The 21,055-nt window shown below is 44.6% G+C and overlaps 1 protein-coding gene across 1 annotated transcript in view; it reads right to left on the bottom strand.

The window, feature by feature from the left end:
• Positions 1 to 1,331: 1,331 nt before the first annotated feature.
• The window catches only part of LOC147881270 (alkaline/neutral invertase E, chloroplastic-like), a 56,659-nt gene continuing 36,935 nt past the window's right edge, over positions 1,332 to 21,055 (bottom strand). Inside the window, exons 4-6 of the mRNA XM_087370064.1 lie at positions 2,689 to 3,182; positions 2,304 to 2,352; positions 1,332 to 2,178 (exon numbers count right to left, since the gene is read on the bottom strand). Of these exons, the coding sequence (XP_087226190.1) occupies positions 1,861 to 2,178; positions 2,304 to 2,352; positions 2,689 to 3,182 (861 nt within the window). The 3' untranslated portion in view covers positions 1,332 to 1,860. The remainder of the gene's footprint in view (positions 2,179 to 2,303; positions 2,353 to 2,688; positions 3,183 to 21,055) is intronic.

The following is a 21,055-nucleotide window of genomic DNA, read 5'->3' on the forward strand; positions in this document are numbered from 1 at the left end:
AATCTCAGAAGAACAACACCGGAATTGTCGATCTCTAACTCGACATGGTTTGCTTCTTGAGTTGGGAGTCCAGTAAAACCTTCCTACAAGGCAGAAAGAGGGCTCTGGGCGTGGTAGGGGAACTCCCTCGTGAAGAGGTCCCTCTTGACTGGAGAGAGTTTGCGTCGCTGACCGAAGACGACCTGTTGCTAACACCAGTTGACTGCGTCTGTGGTTGAGAAAGACCTGCCGATTGTCTTTTCAAGACGGGAGCCCCAAATGCAGCAGATAGCAAGTCATGTCCTTACTTGCGCTACACGGCAGATGGTGCACGGCTGCAATAGCGCGATGACGTGGGAAGTTGAGGAAGTCGGTCACAAAAGGGATCTGTATGTTTTTACGAGCTGGAGGAGCTGCACGTAGAGATGCCAAAGCAATTTGATCCTCTGCTATTGGTAGCTTGGTTCACAAAGTTGCCTGGCTGCTTACAGTTTCCCATTCCTCTTTGCCAGTGCCTCTTGAAGTAGCTTGGTCTCTTCCTCCATCGACAGCATTCCTACTCTCAGCATTTCGATTTCTTTCAGCATCCCGAATATCTTATCAGAACCATCAATTATATTTAATGGGCAGGCCCATTGAATGTAATTCACCTTGTTTTAGTGTTCGAACTCTAAAGACTAAAGGATGTAAAAAACCCCCAAAAAATGGAAGGCTAAGAGTAAAAAAGTAACCTGCAAAAAAGACCGTCTTATATTGGATTAAGATACACAAGCAATGTAATAATGTTTCTGAAGCATTACTTTCACCATGCATATGCTTTGAAAATATGGGGCATTGGCCTATTGGAAATGCAATGTCCCACTAGGCACTCAAATGCATCTAAATTGCATTAGTTCCTTCCAATCAATCCATTTTTATTTGAAGAGAAGACTCAACAAGAGCGTTCCAAACACCGATAAATTTGACTTCGTTTTCAAGACTTGGCCGCTCCTCCAGCAGGCCTAGTGAATACAATTTATCTTGTTACATAACAAACCTTGATTAAAGTAGCATTCACAGTGTCCCCCTTTGAGTTAAACCCTTATTTCAACTTGTGTGCCTTCACAAAAGGTGTACCTTCTTTTAGGGATTAAACTTCCAAGCATCTTTAACATGCCAATAAGAGATCTAGCATAACTGAAACCCCTTGAATCCCAATGGGAATGTACACTTCCATTAAAATCCTTGACTACTTCTTAACTGGTACAGGGAATAGGACCTAAAGTACTAATATAACATAATGGTAGGTCGAAAAGGCCCTTAAAACCCTTTGTAGTAGTTGACATTTTAAGACATCAACATGGGGGAATATCTTACTGCAATTGCGTCGAAAAAACAGACTCAATTTTGTTCAATCCTTCTTAGAGCCTTTAATGAAATTCCCAATTGTCTTGCTTGGGGCAGCTTTACACATGCTTGCCTTTCCTGTTTTGGAAAATAGACTTTCTATTGAAATGGGGAATAGTCTTGGTCACACAGAAACCAAGCCATAGTTCGCCACGAGGAAAGCGGCATGGAGAACAAGAAGATCACCAAAAATGGGGAATAGTCTTGGTCACAAAGAAACCAAGCCATAGTTCTCGCCACCAGGAAAGTGGCATGGAGAACAAGAAGATTAGCATAACAATGGAAACTCCCTGGGAAACTTCATGGCTCAGCAAAACAAAGTATGACTGCAAATTCGAACAATCCATTGAACAATGAAGAGCTACATATGGCTCTTGCTTGCTTCAACACTAATGAGGATTATTAACCACATAAGCTATTTACAAAATTCTGTAGTGTATTGTATGTTAAGTTATTGATCAACTTCAAAAGACATGATACAGCATGAATGAAAACTCATACAATCATGTGAGATATGGTAGCTTTCCGAGGACGTTTTCTGTGAGGATTTGCTTCCAGCAAACAAGAATTGGTTGTGGGACTATCTACACAAGTAACAATGTTAGTCCCCGCAGGATTCTCCAGTAACATTTTGGAAACAAGATAGCCTGCTATAGACCAAGTTTGGTAGAGTCGAGCTTGTTTTCCAATAAATCGTGCTGTCCGCGTATCATAATATTCAGGCCATCGATCTTTTGAAATTCTTTTTTCTGCAACCTTCACTGCCCTCTCAGCAAGCTCTGGTCTTCCCATTTTGATGCATGCAACAGTAAACTACATCAAAAAGAACATCGTAACAACATTTTAAAGGCCACGGCCACCAACGACTAACAAATCCATTTTACAGAAGCCCTACTTTGAAATAAAAAATAGGGTAATGCAAGCAATAAATATCTGACCTGCCAAAGAAGAGTGGGCCAAGATCCTCCATTATGATACGACCAAGGTCTGTATAAAACCCATGGAAATGGAGAGAGCAATTGAATTGACACAACACACACCAAACACACATTCTAACTAACAGCAGATCTACTAAATTCTCCCTCGTTTTAAAATAGACGACTTATGTGAAATAGGGTCCATTTTCAAACTCTCCCAGAATATTTCTGCAATTAAAATCCCCACCCTGCCCCCCGGAAGTAAAAGGGAAAAAAACTCTCTCAAACGTGTGTGTGTGTGTGTGTGAAAAACTCCCTCTCTCTCTCTCTCTCTCTCTCTCTCTCTTCTAGAAGAGTATGTGTGTGTGTGTGTGTTTTGAGAGAGAGAGAGAGAGAGAGAATATACGTGTTTTTTGGGTCTCTGCCTGTGATGATAGACCAATCTTCATTTTCAAGGGCTGGGAAACAAATCTTAAGAGGCATAGTTCCAACTAAATCATCCCATCGTGCCTCGATGAGATCTAGTATAGCCTCTGCCTGCTCTTGAGTAGCTAAAGAACTGACAATGGACCACATATTTCCCAACGAGAAAAACCGGAAATCCATGTGTGCTGGTTGCAGATTCCCTATTAAGTAGCCCCCTTGATCCGGCATCCAGTCAACAAGCCATGAAGATATCTGGTCAGGATATATGTTGAACTTATTGATGGCATCAAATGAATACTCTTCAGTTTTGTATCGATAGATTTCGTTCAGTTTTCTCAAGTCAACCCAGTAATACTCCCTGATGTGAAATGATAAAGCATTCAACCGAAGATCTATCTCCCTTATGAGATCTGAACTTGAATCCTCTCGCTGAAAGATTTCTCGACCGCAAAGAAGGGCAGAATAAAATAGCGCCTTAAAAGTACAGCACAGAAAATATCAGCCTAGTTGGCCATTGCACCTAAATATGAGGTTAGAGTTCACTACTTCCAGTTGAAGTTTAATTATATAAACATGTCTTAAAACCAGTTTTGTTACCAGAATGTTCATATAAACATATGTCTTACAACCAGATATATTACCATAATGTTCATGAAAAACCCCTATCATTGCATATTGTTTTACTGATGTCATTTTGAGAAGCATTACTCTATAACCTGGGTTCCAAAAATATATAATGTGTCTTTTTAAGTAGCAACTGCTTTGCTAAGCCATATCCAAGAGTCTTACAATGATAGAGCAGCCTTCTTAGTCTGGCAGTATCAACTATCATAAGACAAAGATTACTAAATCAACAGCTGGGTGACCAAAGCTAGATTATTTGTCTTTGACCTCCCATTAGATTAGACAGCCAGACAAACAAACAAGTATGAAAATATAGAGCATGTGTGCGTTTTCAAAGCTGATCGATAGAAGCTATAACTTGTGCATGTGACAGCAACGCATCAAATCCATTTATGTTTGATCCCATCTCGTACATTGTGGAATACGTCAATCTAAAAAAAACAACGTACAATAGTTAAGAAGCAAGCAAGAGCAAGTCCCAATCAGCAGTAGCTCATATAAATATGATTCAAGCATAAAAAAGCAAGAAGTAAAAAAGAACCTAAGCCTAGGCAAAATTGAACTATCTTCCAAACAGCCAATAAAGGCATTATTGCCATGTAATGCCGAGAGATAGAGGGCTTTAGATTTTGCGGAAGACCTCAAGGGTGTACGAGATCCTGAGGCAAACAAAGTACTAACAATAGTTGCAAATGTACTAATAGTGCAAGAAATTTGGCCAATCATCAAATCTTCTTTCTGCTTGCTGCTACCCTGCCGTGTATTTTAGAAATGCTGTCCATGTGGGCACGTCCTCTGCAGACCCAAGGCACGAAGGCAAAGACAGGTGCTTACAGGCCATGTAAGGAAATATGGCACGTGCATGAGGGTGTTTCAGTAATATGCACATCATAGTAGAGACTTTCTTCCAATGAATACTCTGTCTCCACCTCAACACTTCATCATCAACAGATTTCATTACTTTTTCTCCACATATCTTGAAACTGGCCCCCACATGCAAGCCCAAAAATTCAAGCCCTCGTGACATATCTACTATACCCTGTTGGCCATCAATGCCTGATGACCTTTGCAGAAGTAGTTCTTGACTGCTGGCACATGGCCTTGTGCTCTCCTTGTTATTAGGATTAGACATTTGTAGACTCCACTCCCAATGGAACAAGCGTAGTGTTCTTGGTGAGGAATGGAAAATGTACCTTAGAGCAAGGAGATCCAAGAGAAGAAGGAAAGATCTTGTGGGGGTGTTCGCATCCCATAATTCAACTTTTAGGTCCAGCATTCTACACTGCACGGCAATAAGCCATAGTTTGCTTCTACCTCATCAGCCATAAGTGAACAAAAATCACTTTGCTCCTAGCCACACACCTTCTTAAGCACTGCCAAAGCATGATATGGGCTTCTTTGTCCTCTTACACAATTTCACCAGTTACTACTGTCAGTAGCTCATGTACAATAAATGTGAACTTTGTAATAGTGATGATCATTACCATCTAGAATACGACCAAAAAATTGGATTGCTTCATGCTTACATAGGGTCATATACATGGCATGATAAGTTTTCCAATCATTAGCTGGCCTTGTATGGTGGATTAGATTTGCTCCTGCTTCTTTCTTCAACAAATACTTCCCCCCCCCCCTTGCCTGACCTTCCGCCTCCCCTTGCTCCCCTTTTGTTGAGTGCCCTCCCCTCCACTAACAGACCATGTGCCTCTCCATCATCTCAGCCCTCTCCGTCACCCTCAGCTCTCCTCTTCCAGCTGTGATCACCCTTGTCACCCATCCTCCTAAGCCTCGCCAGCCACCTGCCCCCACAACTCTTGAGCCAAGCCCGCAGGCTCAGGTTCTTCACACCTCCCGCACAGAGCCTTGCCCAAGCCTGTTTGGGTTCCTCCTCTAGGTCTTAGCCTAGTTTCTTCCCTAGACTCGGCCCTGTTGTTTCATCTTCCAAGGCAAAAGACTCGCCCATGCGAGCCACTCTCACTTACGTTTTAGTGCTTGGGACTCTTGAACTACACTAAGATATCCCCTATTACCCTAGAGATCACACTACTGATCTTGCAGCCCCTGAAGATGGGTACCATTTGAGTAGTGGTATAGCACCACCCATCCACCCTGGAGTTCCAACTTTGCAGGCATAGGACACGAGCATGGGACTCCAGACCTAATGTTGAAGGTCCACATGATGGAGATGACGAAGAAGGGGCTGCGATGGACATGGAATCTTTAGATATTCCATTGCTGACCTTATCCCCACGGGGTGCTCATACTTTTGACACGTGACACTACCACACAGTGCCACGTGGCACTCATCCTACCACATAGGTTTATCTACCACGTCAACAGGGCCGGCCCTGCTGACACATCATCCAAGACATGTCACCTGCCACGCGGGCCTATCCACAATGCCACCTCATCAGTACAATTAGCACTGACGTCAACTGCCACATGGCACATCCCCTGCTAGGCACAGTCCCTTGCTAGGCACAATGTGCACCTTGCATGTGCACTCAGACAGTGCCACCTAAGCAGTGCTCCACAGGAACAGTAATCTTTTCCTAGGCACACCGTGTATCTTCCATGTGCCATATCATTATTTTCTCATTTTTCCCTCCTCCACCTAGATCAAGCCGTATCTCTTGATCCAAGAAGAATTTGAGGACACTCCAAAAAGAAAAAACACGTGATTTTTTGTGCTTTATGCGCTCGTTGCATCACGCACACATTTTGGCACAAGTATTACACACTTTTTAGCCTCAGCATCAAATCTACTTCTTGCACGCACAGAAGCCTCTACATCAATGCATCTGACTCAAAACCTAAAATGAACACAAGAAAATGAATTATTTACTGCTATTTCATTGCTCGACAGTTGGTCTAGATCTAGATCAGAGTAGATTAGATCATCCTTAGAGGAGAGAACTCCAAAGCAACCAATCAACTTCAGAGTTATTTCAGAGGCGTTGGCACATTGATTAGAGGACAAATTGCACATGATTTGATTTTACACTCACATGTCAGCATTGTAAAGCCTATCGGCTATTTTTCGGGCATTGTACACATCATTCAAGCCAAGCCTCTTCGCTATTCCGGATATCATTTCCACAAGCCTTGTAACAGATTGATATATATTGCAGTTCTTCTTCATAGACAGTGTTTTGTAGTTGATTAAGACAGTGTTTTCACAAGCCTCCATTGAGCGTCTCAAGGAGTAGGACACGGAGTCCCAGTGGCTTGCTGACAGATATGAGTGTGCACGTCTGGAGCTTCAGGACACGGAGTTGAGGAGGGCTGAGTATTCTTACCATTTAGCTCGTGCTTGTTGGGTACAGTAGGGGCATAGGATGAACCGCCAATTCTTTCAAGCCACGGGGCCTAGGTCGGCAGGTGCCTAATTGTAGAGACTGAGAGACGCTAGTGGCAGGATGGTTTCACACCCTCATAAGATTATGGAGTTGGCTTCAGATTTCTATCAACACCTTTTTCAAGCTGAGGAGTCATCCCCCCAGGTGTGGGAGGCTCACGAGGCAGTATGGGAGCATCTCCCAGCTGTGGTCTCTCAGGGCGTGAGCAACCAGTTGGATTCTCCCTTCACAGATGACGAGCTTTGGGAAGCTCTCAGGGCACTTTCAACTCAGAAGTGCCCGGGCTGTCCCCGGTCTTCTTCAGGAGCTTTTGGCCCTTTGTGCACACCCCCCTTCGGCTTGCCTTTTAGGAGATCTTTGACTCAAGAGCACTCCCGTCCCTGAGCAGAGGCTGGATTTGTTTGATCGCAAAGGGAGGGGTGAGAGTGCCCTCAACGGAAGCAAGAACGGAAGAGGGAGCGAGAGAGACAGAGAGTCACACAAGTTTTGGTGGGTGCAGAACCCCCTAATCTTCTTTTTCATTCATTTATATATGTGTTTGAGTATTGTACATAACCGGGGTAAAGGCACAGTGACCTTTAACCCCCACAACCTCCCACTTAAAGGACAATGTGCCTTTAAGGGAGAACAACTAGTGAGCATACTATCCAATGCCCATCAATACACGACAATACTCAAACTGCTGACTAGGTAGACTCTTCGTCAGCATATCTGCAGGGTTATCATCTGTATGAACCTTGACAAGCTCTATGTGCTTGTCCTCAAGTACCTCCCTGATGAAATGGTACCTGACCTCAATGTGTTTGGTCTTTGCATGAAAGACCGGATTCCGTGCTAGCTGAATAGCACTCATGGAATCACTATGCTTGCTAGCCAATAGCATATCATCCACATATAGTGCCAGGATAATCAAGCTACTATCCTTAGCCCTTTTAGTGTAGAGGCAGTGATCAATTTCACTCCTTTTAAAACCCTGGGACCAAATGAAAGCATCAAACTTCTGATACCAGTAAAAACGACTCTCAGCAACGGATATCTTGGCTCTTGCAACGATGATTCTCTAGGCGCTTGCTTAAGACCATAGAGACTCTTCTTCAGCTTGCAAACTAAATGCTCTTTGCCCTTTTCTTCAAAGCCTTCCGGCTGCACCATGTAAATTTCCTCATGCAAATCCCCATGCAAGAAAGCTGTCTTGACATCCATCTGCATAAGCTCCATATTCTCTGATGCCACTAGTCCAAGCATGCATCTAAGTGTGGTCATCTTCACAACCGGAGAGAATATCTCATCAAAGTCTACACCTTTCTCTTGCTTGAACCCTTTAGCGACCAAACGGGCCTTGTACCTAGGCACATCATCACCTGTGACCTTCATTTTGTAGACCCATTTACATGGCAACGCTTTCTTTCCATGTGGCAAAGAAACCAAGTCCCAAGTCTTATTCTTCATAAGTGAACTCATCTCTGATTGCATAGCATACTCCCACTTGCGTTGATCCTCGCGCATCATAGCCTCTCTGTAGCAAGAAGGGTCCCCGCAATCAGTAAGCATCACATAGTCTACCCTTGGAACAAACCTATCAGGCGGTCTAGACACTCTAGATGATCTTCTCAAGGGCATTTCAGCTTGCTGTCCCACCTGCATATATCAGCCACATTTGGCTCATCATTTCCACCAATAGATGATCCATCATCTACCCTTGATTGTATGCCTATGGGAGTACTTGGTGGTACAATTTCTTGCACATTTGGTGCATGGACAGTTTGCTGTCTATCAACATATGTAGACAGATTCACATCCTGGAAAGTGATTCTCCTCATTTCCACATCCCTCATGGGTGCCTTATGCATCTTCTTCTCATTGAAGACTACATCATGGCTGCGTATGATCTTCTTTGCTTCTGGATCCCAGAGACGATAGCCCATCTCTCCACTTTCACCATAACCCAGAAAGATGCATTTCTTAGACTTAGGATCTAGCTTCTTTCGAAGCTCTTTTGGCACATGTGCATATGCCTCATACCCAAATATACGCAAATGAGAGGAAGAGGGCTTCTTGCCACTCCATGCCTCTTCAGGAATACCACCATCCAAACTCTTACTAGGTGATCTATTGATCACATGCACTGCAGTCTTCATTGCCTCAGCCCAAAAACCACCAGAAAGACTTGTATTGGAAAGCATGCATTGCAACCTTTCTTGAATGGTACGGTTCATCTTTTCTGCAACTGGATTTTGCTCTGGAGTATGAGGGGATGTGAGCTCCCTCTTAATCCCACGTGTATCACAGAAATGCTGAAAGTCATGAGAGAGATACTCTCCACCATTGTCAGTCCGTAGGCATTTAAGCGTTCTACCTGACTGATTCTCAACCAAGGCCAGCCATTTCTGAAATACCTGGAACACATCACTCTTCCGAGCTATAGCATAAGCCCACACTTTCCTAGTTGCACCATCAATGAATGTCACATAGTATTCAGCCCCACCTAATGACCGTGTAGGCATGGGACCACATATGTCTTAATGCACCAAATCAAGCTTTTCAAACTCTTTCTTTCCCCTTCTTTTATGGGCTGATTTAGTCTACTTTCCATAGAGACAGTGCTCACAAAATTCAAAATCAGAGAAACTCAAATACGGTACATAACCCAAACGGCATAAGAGTTTCATTCCATTCTGGCTCATGTGCCCCAACCTGCAATGCCACAAATAAGTGCTTGGCTGCTCGATTATTGCAACAACATGATCAAATACCCCTGATACATTAAGGGATACAAAGTCCTACACTTGGCACCCCTGGCCAAAAGCATAGAGCCCTTCTGAATTTTCCAACTCTGAAAGCCAAAAGTGGTGTGAAAATCAGCATCATCTAGCTGACCCACTGAAATAAGACTTAGGCACATGTCTCACATGTTTCAAAATAAATGCAGAACCATTTGCAAAAAAAAACTTTATGTCATCTACTCCCACTATGTCATATGCATAGTCATTTCCAAGATGCACACAAGCTGTCTTTCCACTGTCATAAGTGGAGAACCATTCCCTATGGGGAGTAACATGGAATGAAGCACCAGAATCCAAAATCCAATCCTGGGAATATGCATCATCTGAAGTGGTAAACAACTTTGCAGATAAACTAGACATGAAGAGAATGTCATTGTCACTATCATGTGTGACTGCATTGATCTCCTCAATCTTCACTTTTCCTTTGTCCTCCCTTGGACTCTCTTCCTTCTGATTTGCACCCCAATTTGCATTCTTTTTCTTATCCTTTTGCTCTCTTTCCAGCTTGTAGCAATCCTTTTTCATATGGCCCTTCTTGCCACAGTGGTAACACTCAATGTTCCGTGCCCTAGATTTACTACGAGACTTCCCTCTTTCTTGGGACTTCCCCCTGAACTGTGATCTGCCCCTTTGCACATTTAAGGCTGCATCCTGCTTGTTGCCGTCCATAGACTTGCGTCTAATCTCCTCGGCCAACAAGCTACCTACAACATCATCAAATTTCAGTACTCCATTAGGTGCAGAGTTACTGACAGCTATACGGAAGGTATCCCATGAGGATGGCAATGAACATAAGAGAAATATTGCCTTAGTCTCCGCATCAAAATTCATCTTCTGAGCCTGAAGCTGGCTGAAAATAATATTGAATTCATTCAAGTGAGAAGCAATGGAGACCCCTTTCTTCATCTGCAGCTCAAACAACCTCTTCATGAGGTAAACTTTATTAGAGGCAGTTTCCTTTTCGTAAGTGGCACACAGTTTCTTCCACAAATCTTTCGTAGTCTGCTCATTTACTACTGTGAAATAAACTGACTCTGCAAGATGAAGTCTAATAGTAGATTTTGCTAATGCATCCAACTCATTCCAATTATCCTCAGACATATTTGCAGGCTTAGCTTCAATCCCTGCCAAGGGTTTAATCTGCTTCTTTTGAATAAGCACATCCCTTATTTGTTCTTTCCACAAAGAAAAGTTTGTCCCATCAAACTTTTTAATGCTAAAAAACTCTTTTTCAGACATGGAAGAGGATACCATGATGCAAATGAAGCAAAAATCCCAAATGCTAGTGCCTACAAGAGAGAATCACACCAAATACCAGGTGCACCCAAATGTATATGCCACAATAGAGTGAAATATCACCAAAGCTCAAAGCTCAAAGCATCAAAAGATGCATCTGACTCATGTGCATATACTATGCATCCATATGAGCAAATCTGGCCCAAAAGAAAATGCCAACTGCAATGGCAATCCAAAATGCTAATAAGTGCCAAATGACTCAAGCATAAACACCGTCCACTGGCATATGCATCAATAATATCTCATCCAAGAGAGCATAGCACTATCAGTGCATCACTTGCAATGTGTCAAAGCTGTCCCTCAGCATAAAATAGCATCCATGTGCAAAGCGTCCATAAAAATAGCATCCTACAAGGCAATTTGGGCCTATCAGCGCATCCAATAAGGACCGCAATGCATCTAAATGGCCTATAAATCATCCACTGCAACCCAATGCACACCACGAATGAGCGCACACTGCTCAAACTGCAACCAGAGTGATCTGCATAAGGTATGCTCAAGAAATCATGGTCCCACGGTAATGACCGCTACTGAAAATAGAACCTGAGATGCCTCAAAACATAGGTGCCATTGCATAATCGGACTTAGCAAGAAAATCTGCAAATATCTCTCTTCTACCGGAACTCCAAAATCTCAACCGATGAGTGAGAAATGGGAGTCAACACTTATCCACTGCCATGTGGCATAAATCTAAGGTTTCAAAACCTTAGAATGAAAAATGCATAACAGAGAGACGAAATCGAATACACAGAGATCTATAACTCTGAAAATCCTCCACCGAATCGCGTAAGAATTGACAGGTAGGGGTTTTTGGGCGTTCGGAACGCAATGGGACAAACGGTTTTGGAAACCGTGGTCTCAATCACTGGGTCCAACACACGGGCTGAAAAACGTTTTTGGAAACAGAGCTGTTTGTAAACTCCACTGGAGTCCGAATGATGAGCAACATAGAAGTTTTTGGACCTCCTGAGTCCACCGGAATTGACAGATATACAAATGGTTGCTCCAAACTTGAGTTCCAACACCCGGGCAGAAAAACGCAGAAACTAACACAGTGAGTCAGAAATCCAATGAAATGATCCCAGATTCAAGAATAAAAGTGTTTCCAAGCTCCTGAAGTGAAGTGGACACCAAAAGCAAGCAATAGTTGCCTCTACAAGTCAATACGGAGTCTCTGTCATCGAACGGAATAGGGAAAAGCTCAAAAAACGACTTTTTCTTTGAAAACACTTAACAGGCTGTCAAAACTACTTTGCAAAACCAAAGTGACTTTTCCAAAGGTTCCTCCAAGGTCTCTACACACTCGGATGCAAGTAAAGTCACCCACAAAGCTTCCCACAGAGCTTCTCCTTCCTCTCACAGAGCTGCTGAGCTTCAAGCATTCACGCACGCTCAGCTAGATCACTCGGGCTGTGATACCAGTTGAAAGTGCTCTCAACGGAAGAGGGAGCGAGAGAGACAGAGAACCACACAAGTTTTGGTGGGTGCAAAACCCCCTAATCTTCTTTTTCATTCATTTATATATGTGTTTGAGTATTGTACATAAAGGCACAGTGACCTTTAGCCCCCACAAGGGGACCACTCGGACATTCGACAGTGGAGACTGATCACTCTGCTAGACACCGCATACAAGATCTTAGCCAAGGTCTTGAGTTTGCGGCTATGACCCCATCTAGTCGACATCATCCACGACATGCAGACATGCTTTGTCCAGGAGCGTAGCATCCTCAACAACATCTTCACCTTTTGGGAAGCGTTGGATTGAGAGGATGCCATGTGGGCATTGACATCTCCGCAGAGCAGTAGATAGCCCCGGTCCTTGAGAGCGTGAGGCACAAGCTTCTTTACTGGAGCTTAGCCAAACTCTCTTTGGCAGGCAGAACCTTGGTGGCTAACCAGGTCTTGTTGGCCATAGCCTGGTATATAGCCTCTTGTTGGTGTTTTCACAGGGGTTGCATGTGACAGTTGGGACGCTTGGTGCGTAACTTCCTTTGGGCAGGATCAAATGGCACTCGCAACACCAGAGCTAGAGTTGCATGGCAGACAGTGCTACTACCACAGGCACAGGGAGGGCTGGGTATTACAGATTCAGAGATGCAAAGCAGAGCCCTGTTGGGCAAGTTGATAGTCAGGGGTCTCACTCTAGGCATGGAGCTCTGGAAACTTCTCGTGCAGCGTAGTCTCTTAACGAACACCCCCCGCACAGGTGGTCAATGGCAGCCATCCCACAGGTGGATCTTTTCAGAGGCCCCTCCAACGGGGAAGGGCTCACCCCTGATGAGGAGTCTCTTGAGGGTCTGGCAGCGGATCTCAGGAGGTCTCATCCGAGTCAGCCCCTAGTACGTGGAGGAGTTTACACGCTAGCCGCTTATCTGGCACCCGGAGGTCAGACAGGATGGTTTGATGCTAGGGCAGCCGCTACACATTGGCTGGGCACGGTGGGACAGCGGCCCGGCTAGCTCCCTGCGGACATGGTCTAGACTCCCAACAAAGGCAGAGGCACGATTGGATGTCCTTTCTCATCTGAGAGGGGCCGGCCAGAGAATGGTGGAGATAGAGGCAGCTATTCCAAACTCTTGGAGGGAGGGACTATAGGTTTTCACTTTGGCACACTGGCTAGGACAATTCTCTAGGACGGGTGTACCTCTGAGGATTCAGTTGTGCCCGCAACTGCCAGCCCCCACGAGCGCGCGGTTCTATGATGTATGACCGGGCAAACTACTGTAGCCCTGGATCACAGAAGATTAGGAGGTGGAAGGGGTGTTAGGCCAGGTGCGTTGGTAGAGGGTCAGAGTAGTGGGACGTTTGGGCAAGGAGTGGTCGATCGACCCTTCTTGCATCACAGACCTAGATGCCCCTCGCTGGAGACTATGGTTATGGGAGGGACACTCTCTCAGCGAGATACACTGGGACCCTGGAGAGTGGTTATGGCCGGTCAGAGTAGGTCTCTCAGAGAGAGTGGAGGAGGTGCCTTTCTTCTTGTGGACGTCACATCCAATGCAATGGCCTGGACCCCTTCGCGGGAGAGACACTGGAGTGCGCAGCAGGTGCCCGAGGAGGTTAGATCCAGATTTTGGGCCCGCCTGTGGTCTAGCCTACGCCCATGGAAGATATCCTATTTCTTTTGGATGGTCGCACACGGTGGTCTCCCAGTGGGCCCGTGGCTTGAGCAGATGCGGGTGGATGGCAGCTGCCACATATGTACAGTCGGAGCTATGGAGACTATTCCTCACTGGTTATGGAGCTGCCTAGCAGCTTAGAGGATCTGGCTCGGAGTGCTTCGGATTGTGACACAGTTTCAGAGCACGCAGAGAGATTTCATGTGGGGTATGGCAGCTTGGCTTACAGAGGGGGGCCACGCCTTCTTGATAGACACGGTCTTGCCAGCTTACCGGATACAAGGTCGGAGCATTCACAGCATTGAACTTCACTTGGCTACTCCCCCCCCTTCTCACCATCCCCCTCAGTCGCGAGAGGATAGTGTTTGGGAGACGGTGACCAGCATCATGACCTGGAACATTTGGGTGGCCCGTTGTAGCTGGGTCATGGGCCAGCACCATGTTCCTCCGATGGCTACGCTGGTTGCCATTTGGCAAGATATCATTCATACGCTGCGATCCATTTGGGATCGCGGCATTCCAGGTTCTCAAGCTACCGACGATAGGTGGGCACGTTTCTGCAAGGCTTGTGGCCTGCAGGTGTATTTTATGATCTCACACTGCGAGGGATTTGCTGGCTGTATAGTCTACTACCGTGGTTGTTAGCCCCTGTTACAGAGAATCCCTAGGCAGTGAGCTAGGATCTCTGGCAACAGGCGGGTTTTCTTTCATCCCGTTTTTGTTTTTGGCCACGTTTGGCGCCTTTCCAGTTTTGCCAATTTGTATGGTTGGATATTAAGCATTAAAAGAAGTTCCTTTTCTCTTTTTATTTATATTTTTTAAAAAACTGAAACAAAATTTATATGTAGAGTTCGACATGAAAGATCTTGGAATTATGCACTATTGTCTTGGAATTGAGTTCTCAAAAGACTCAAACAACACCTTCATGAGCCATCAAAAGTATGTGGACAGTCTCCTAAAGAAGTTTCATATGGAAGATTGCAAGATTGCAGATTGTAGCCACTACTATCATATGGCAGATTGCAAGATTGTTTGAAACTTACCAAAGACCTGTACTTTTGAGAAGGAGCATGGTGCACCAACTCTTCCATTGTAGTCCTCCACTTCAAGATCTACCTTCTACTAAGTCTCTGAGAAGAGTATGGCTCTACATTGATCCACTTCAATTTTCTACTAAAGTCACAACAATAGTCTCTTCCCAAATGGGGAAATGTTGATCGAATCAAGGCATCAAGCTGCTGCTCCTCCCCGCACGAGCTGCCCCTCCCTCCTCTCAGCCTAGCCCACCTATGGATAGCCCATAGAATGGCCTACATTTTACAACAAATTTTGAGCTTATGTTGGAGAAGTTTTCACCACGTAAGAGACATGTCATTTTTTGGAGAAATATCTACTACAGTAGGAGCAGCAAACAGTGTACAAAGGAGTTCCATACTTGGATGTACCATAGCGGCCTACTATGATTGGTTTTCTACTTGATATCACATGGGTTTTGACTGTACTATTGTGTGTCATCTTCCCACATCTAAAGAGTTCTCTATATTGCTTGTATGGACATGCATTGAAGTGAGATTGTGGTTGTGGTATCCTCGGAAAGTTTCCGCAATAGATGACTTGTGATTAGACCAGGATGAGTCTTGTTGGATACCTTCTTTGAATCATGTCCAAAGGCGGGGTCATTCTGATTCTCACTCTTTTAGCCCGAGGTCATGGATAGTTAGGATTCAAGAGTTGTTAGGGATGCTATATACTGGTTTTTTTCTTTGACCTATTGGTTGGGGTATTGTAACACAAGGGGGTGATATAATCACATTAAGAAAAGGATTGAGAACGGATTTTCCACCCTGACTCAATCTGGGATGGTGTGAGTGAAGAGGGATTGGCTACCTTGATTCACTCATATTGTCCACTGAGTTTTCTATTTGCAGTATACTTTAGTGGTATGGGACACTAAGGTATGTTACATTTAAGATTCTCTGATGTGGTGGTATAATCCAACGTGACATAATACCCAAGGACCTCTAGGGTGAAGTACAAGTAGGCTGAATTGAATTGGGGGCAACCTGATTACATTTTTTACGAGGGCTGACTAAGATTCTTTACCCTGAGAGAAGCCATGTAATTTTTGGGTTCAACCCTAGAGCTCCATAGTCTAGACTCAATCTCAGGGAGGGTCTACATCTCTTTTGAGGATGGTTTGTCAGTGCCTTGTTTGGAACTTGGTGTTCCTAGATAAGAGATCCTAAGAACTAGATGATCTTGTGATAGGAGTGGTGTACTGTGCACAAGTTTATATAGGATATCTGATAGTGGATCTTGTTTTAAGAGATTTCGGATTGTATATTTCCGTAGTCTTTGGATCACATAGGATGTTATTCCTATGATGGTTGACTATACACATGTCTAGAACAGTACCATTCACTGGATATAGCCAACTGAATTTTTACTGATTATCCTCATGTAAGGGCATTTTGAGGATAGATCAGGGGAACATATCTTTGGTCAGAATTTTGCCCATTGATACTTCCATGAAGATTCTTCCATCATGAGTTATGAACGGATACCTAATTGATCTGCGATGGAAAGTCTGTCATGTATTTCAACCCAAGAATTTGAAATACAAGGGTATTCTGTTGAGGGATTTTTTGAATACTAAGTAATTCAAGACATTAGGGTTGATAGAAATTGCAACCCAAAAATTGACCTCAAGGGGCTCAATTGATGGGATTGTTTGAACAATGATTCCTCTATCTCAACCTAAGATTTTTGAGTTCAAGGGTATTCAGCATGATGAATATTTTTTCGCGAATTCCCAGTTAGAACTCAATAGATAAGGTTGATAGAATCATTTACCTTCAGGTACGGATGTTACAATGCTTGCGTACGGATATGTCAATGGAACTAACTCTGTGGATTCAGGTGTTACTTGATTTCTCGAGGAGAATACTCGATGATACGTAACCTTGTTTAGATTGAGAGATTTACTTTTCTTGGGTTGGTTATCAAAGATTGTGGCTTTGGCCTTAGATTCTCTTTGATTTGAATCTCATGGAAAGTATAGCACACTCAAACTGATAGTCAGAGTATAGTTATTGGCATTGACTCATCTTCACAAAGAGTTTTCGGGCTTTCTGGTGAACTCAGGAGTGAGTTCTTAGAGGAAGGGGAGTATGTCATGTGCATGGTGTACCTAGGGTTGGATAGCAGGTGAACGTGGGTTACGGGATAGCATAGGGCTGGATGGCTATTTTTAGCCGAGATTGCTACATATAGAGATTGATTCATATATAGTGCTTGCTTTATATGGAGGGAGCTATTCATAGCATTGTGCTAACTATAGCAGGTCTCCTTCTATAAAGAGGGAGGGCCAGTGCTATTATGTAGATCAGTTGAGCGCTCCTCAACTGATGGATGGGGCTTGGACCCAGGCTGGGACTCTGGCCATCTACATGGCGGATCATAGGTGGTGTATCGAAGGTCCTCTGGACTGGCTCAGGTGGTATGGGACGCCTGGGTTAGATACGGGCCTATGGATGAGTTGAGCTGTAGCCCACGTGCTCGGGAGGATCGAGGCGCGTGCGCTATGATTCTGGTTGGATTGAGGACGAGATTCTAGGTCAATGGTAGGGTTAGATCTTGCGGGGTCGTGTCACTACATAATGTCTAAGCTTTATTATTGAGGAAGAGATATATGCATTGGTGTGTCTTCCAACACTATCCATAAGGGAGAATTTTTGGAGCTTCATTGCAAAACCTTTTAACGCACACTCTCAAGACCAGAGTCACTTACTGCTCCGCGGAGATGTCAATCCCAACCTAGCATCTCTGAGTCTCACCTAAATCAGTCTCTCCCAACATGATGGAGCCCTCTATACCTATGACGAATCTAACTGACTTGTTTCAATCAATCTTGGTCCTAGAGTTTGAGTCCAACAGCTCCTCCTATAAAGTCGGAAGGCAAAACCCACCAGCTTCTTTTGTGAACAAAGAAAAAATATGATTTGCAACAAAATGGAACAGACATGGGGCCAAAGAACAACCTTGCTATGAAGAAAGAAGGCCAGTTCTTAGAGCTGCCTCTGACTGCCTTTTTTAGTTGTTATTACGATCTTGCATGCATTTGTTGATGACTTCTGTTGGGATGTCATAGTAGTTAATCCTTGCTATCGGTGATAGGGTTTGTGGTTTTCGACCTTTTGAGTCAGCTCGCTTTAGAAATACTACTTGTTTCTTGTCCTTGTATGTTTCAACCGCTTTGCCATCCCACACCTAAGGAATAAATCATTCCAATTTCACAATAGCAAATTAATGTATTCCTACTAAATGCAACTAACTTATGGTTTCTACCCTCTAAAGAGCTCATAAATAGAGGCTCATAGATGGGGATGGAGCTTGTGCTAGAATGCCACTGCATCCATATGATGCATGTGGCAAGCCCAAGCATCACATTCCACATTTTATAGTGGCTCTTCCATTTCGATCATCAGCTTCGTAATAGTACACTTTGGTTGGTCCTTGGATGCCCGTGACTACACTTCAATATTGATTAAGGGAAAGATGGTGGTGGGTAATCCTACCAACCTCGCCTAAGAGACCATACTGGAAACCCTGAGCTGATCTAAGTTCCACTAGCTGAAAAATCTCACCTAGCTGGTGTCTTAGGTGCAAGGAAATTTGCCTATTGGACAACTAGTGAAAGATCTGCTCCCTCATAGAGTGAAGCCCGAGGATGTCTACTACTACAAGATGGGCATACACCCTTTCCTACTCAAGAGGCATTAGAGTGCTTACACTACCCTAAAAGGGTGATTGAGAATAGGTGCATAAAAAATAAACAAGTTGAATGACTTTTGTCATTCATAAGGACTGCCCAAAAGGAGTTGGTGGAGCAAGGGTGCAGCTTCTAGGCTACATCACGATAATGTGGGCTTGGAGATCGAGAGTGGGGGGGAGAATTGAGAGCGAGAGAGAGAGAGAGAGAGAGAGAGAGAGAGAGAGATGAGAAGAAGTGGGAGAAAATGGTGGAACTGCCAAGGCAAAAGGGGGGCCCTTTGCCCCAACTTCTCTCAGCTATGCAGTTGAAAAAACCAGTAAGAAAAGGTAGTCAAGCCTACCTAGTGGTCATCAAAGAGCATGAGGAGAACTCAATTTCATCTAAGGGACATGTACCACATGAGGTGCAGGGTTTATTGACGGAGTATGCTGATATCCTACCCGAGAAGCTCCCGAGGGAGCTTCCTCCTAAACGGGAGATCGACCATAAAATAGAGGTGTATCCAGGATCAGCAGACCCTCCAGCCAATGCACCTTACCGGTTGTCACAAGAAGAGAACAAAGAGCTGAAGGTGCAGTTGCAAGAGTTGCTAGAGGCCGGATTTATCCAGCCCTCCAAATTCCCATACGGAGCACCCGTTCTATTTGTGAAGAAGAAGGAAGGGGACCTACGTCTATGTGTGGACTACTGGGCCCTTAACAAAGTTACCATCAAGAACCGGTATCCCCTGCCCAACATGAGGGAGCTATTCGACTCTCTAGTGCATGCACGGTATTTTACAAAGATAGATCTCAGATCAGGGTACCATCAAATTAGAATCGCAGAAGCTGATGTGGAAAAGACCACCATGAGAACCAAATATGGATCATACGATTGGAAGGTTCTGACCTTCGGGTTAACCAATGCCCCGGCGACCTTCATGACACTCATGAATGGTATTTTCAGAGATCTTTTAGATGAGTGCATAGTCGTTTACTTGGACGACATCCTTATCTATTCCAAGACTCTCAAGGAGCATGTAAAGCATTTAAAGGAAGTATTTGACAGGCTGAGAGCAAACAGGCTGTTTCTGAAAGAGAGCAAGTGCGACTTTGCCAAGGAGACCATCCACTTTCTGGGTTTCAAGGTGACCCAAGGTAAACTCATGATGGATGAGAGCAAAGTGAAGGCAATAGTAGAGCGGCCTACCCCAAGGGGCGTGCATGATGTGCGGGCCTTCAACGGGTTAGCCTCATTCTACCGGTCCTTCATTGATATGTATAGTGAGATTACAGCCCCCCTCACTAATCTCACCCGCAAGGATACACCGTGGAAGTGGGGTCCCAAGCATGAGAATGCTTTTCGGAAACTGAAGGAAGCCATCAGCAGCCAGCCCGTCCTAGCCCTTCCAAACTTTGAGAGGCCCTTTGAAGTACAGACGCATGCCTCTGATTTTGCTATAGGAGTCGTCCTCCTACAAGATGGGCACCCCATAGCTTTCGAGAGTCGGAAGTTGATCGATAGAGAGACCCGCTACCCCACTCACGACAAGGAAATGACCGCAGTAATCCATTGCTTGAGGGCATGGAAGCACTACCTACTGGGCAGTAAATTCATTGTTTTCACAGATAATGTCACAACATCATACTTTGTGACGCAGCCCAAGCTTTCTCCCAAGCAAGCAAGATGGCAAGATTTTCTGGCGAATTTTGACTTCGACATCAAGTATAAGCCTGGTAAAGAGAACGTAGTGGCGGATGCCCTCTCGCGAGTTCCCTACCTAGCTGCAGTTCAGATTCTGCATGGATCCACAGTTCTAGAGGAAATCAAAACAGGGTATGGAGAGGATGAGTTCGCCAAGAAGCTACTCAGGACTGATGCAAAAAGGGTACACATCGAGGTGCGCGATGGGATCATCTACTTCAAGCAACGGAGAGTGTATGTTCCATGCGTAGGAGGCTTGAGGAAGAGGATGATCCAGGAGCATCACGAGCCACAGTGGGCAGGCCATCCGGGACACGAAAAGACCCTTGAGTTACTCTCAAGAAATTTTTGGTGGCCTCTGATGGAGAGAGATGCGGATGCATACGTGAGAACTTGCCACATTTGTGGGCAAGACAAAGCTGAAAGAATGAAACCAGCGGGGCTTCTTCAACCCCTAGACATTCCGTTAAAGCCATGGGAGAGCGCCTCCATGGACTTCATCACATGTCTACCGAATAGCGGAGGACATACGGGCATACTTGTGGTGGTGTGTAGACTCACCAAGCTTGCCCATTTCATTCCATACATGGGTACCTTGGATGCCCCAGCAGCAGCAGCAAAACTCTTCTTCAAGTTCATGGTCAAACACCATGGTCTACTGAAGGAGATAGTGTCTAACAGAGACGGGAGGTTTACTGGCAGTTTCTGG

The sequence above is a fragment of the Dipteris shenzhenensis genome, chromosome 31, assembly GCF_047967505.1.
Source record: "Dipteris shenzhenensis isolate YYH24624 ecotype China chromosome 31, Dip_SZ_1.0, whole genome shotgun sequence".
NCBI lineage: Eukaryota > Viridiplantae > Streptophyta > Polypodiopsida > Gleicheniales > Dipteridaceae > Dipteris > Dipteris shenzhenensis.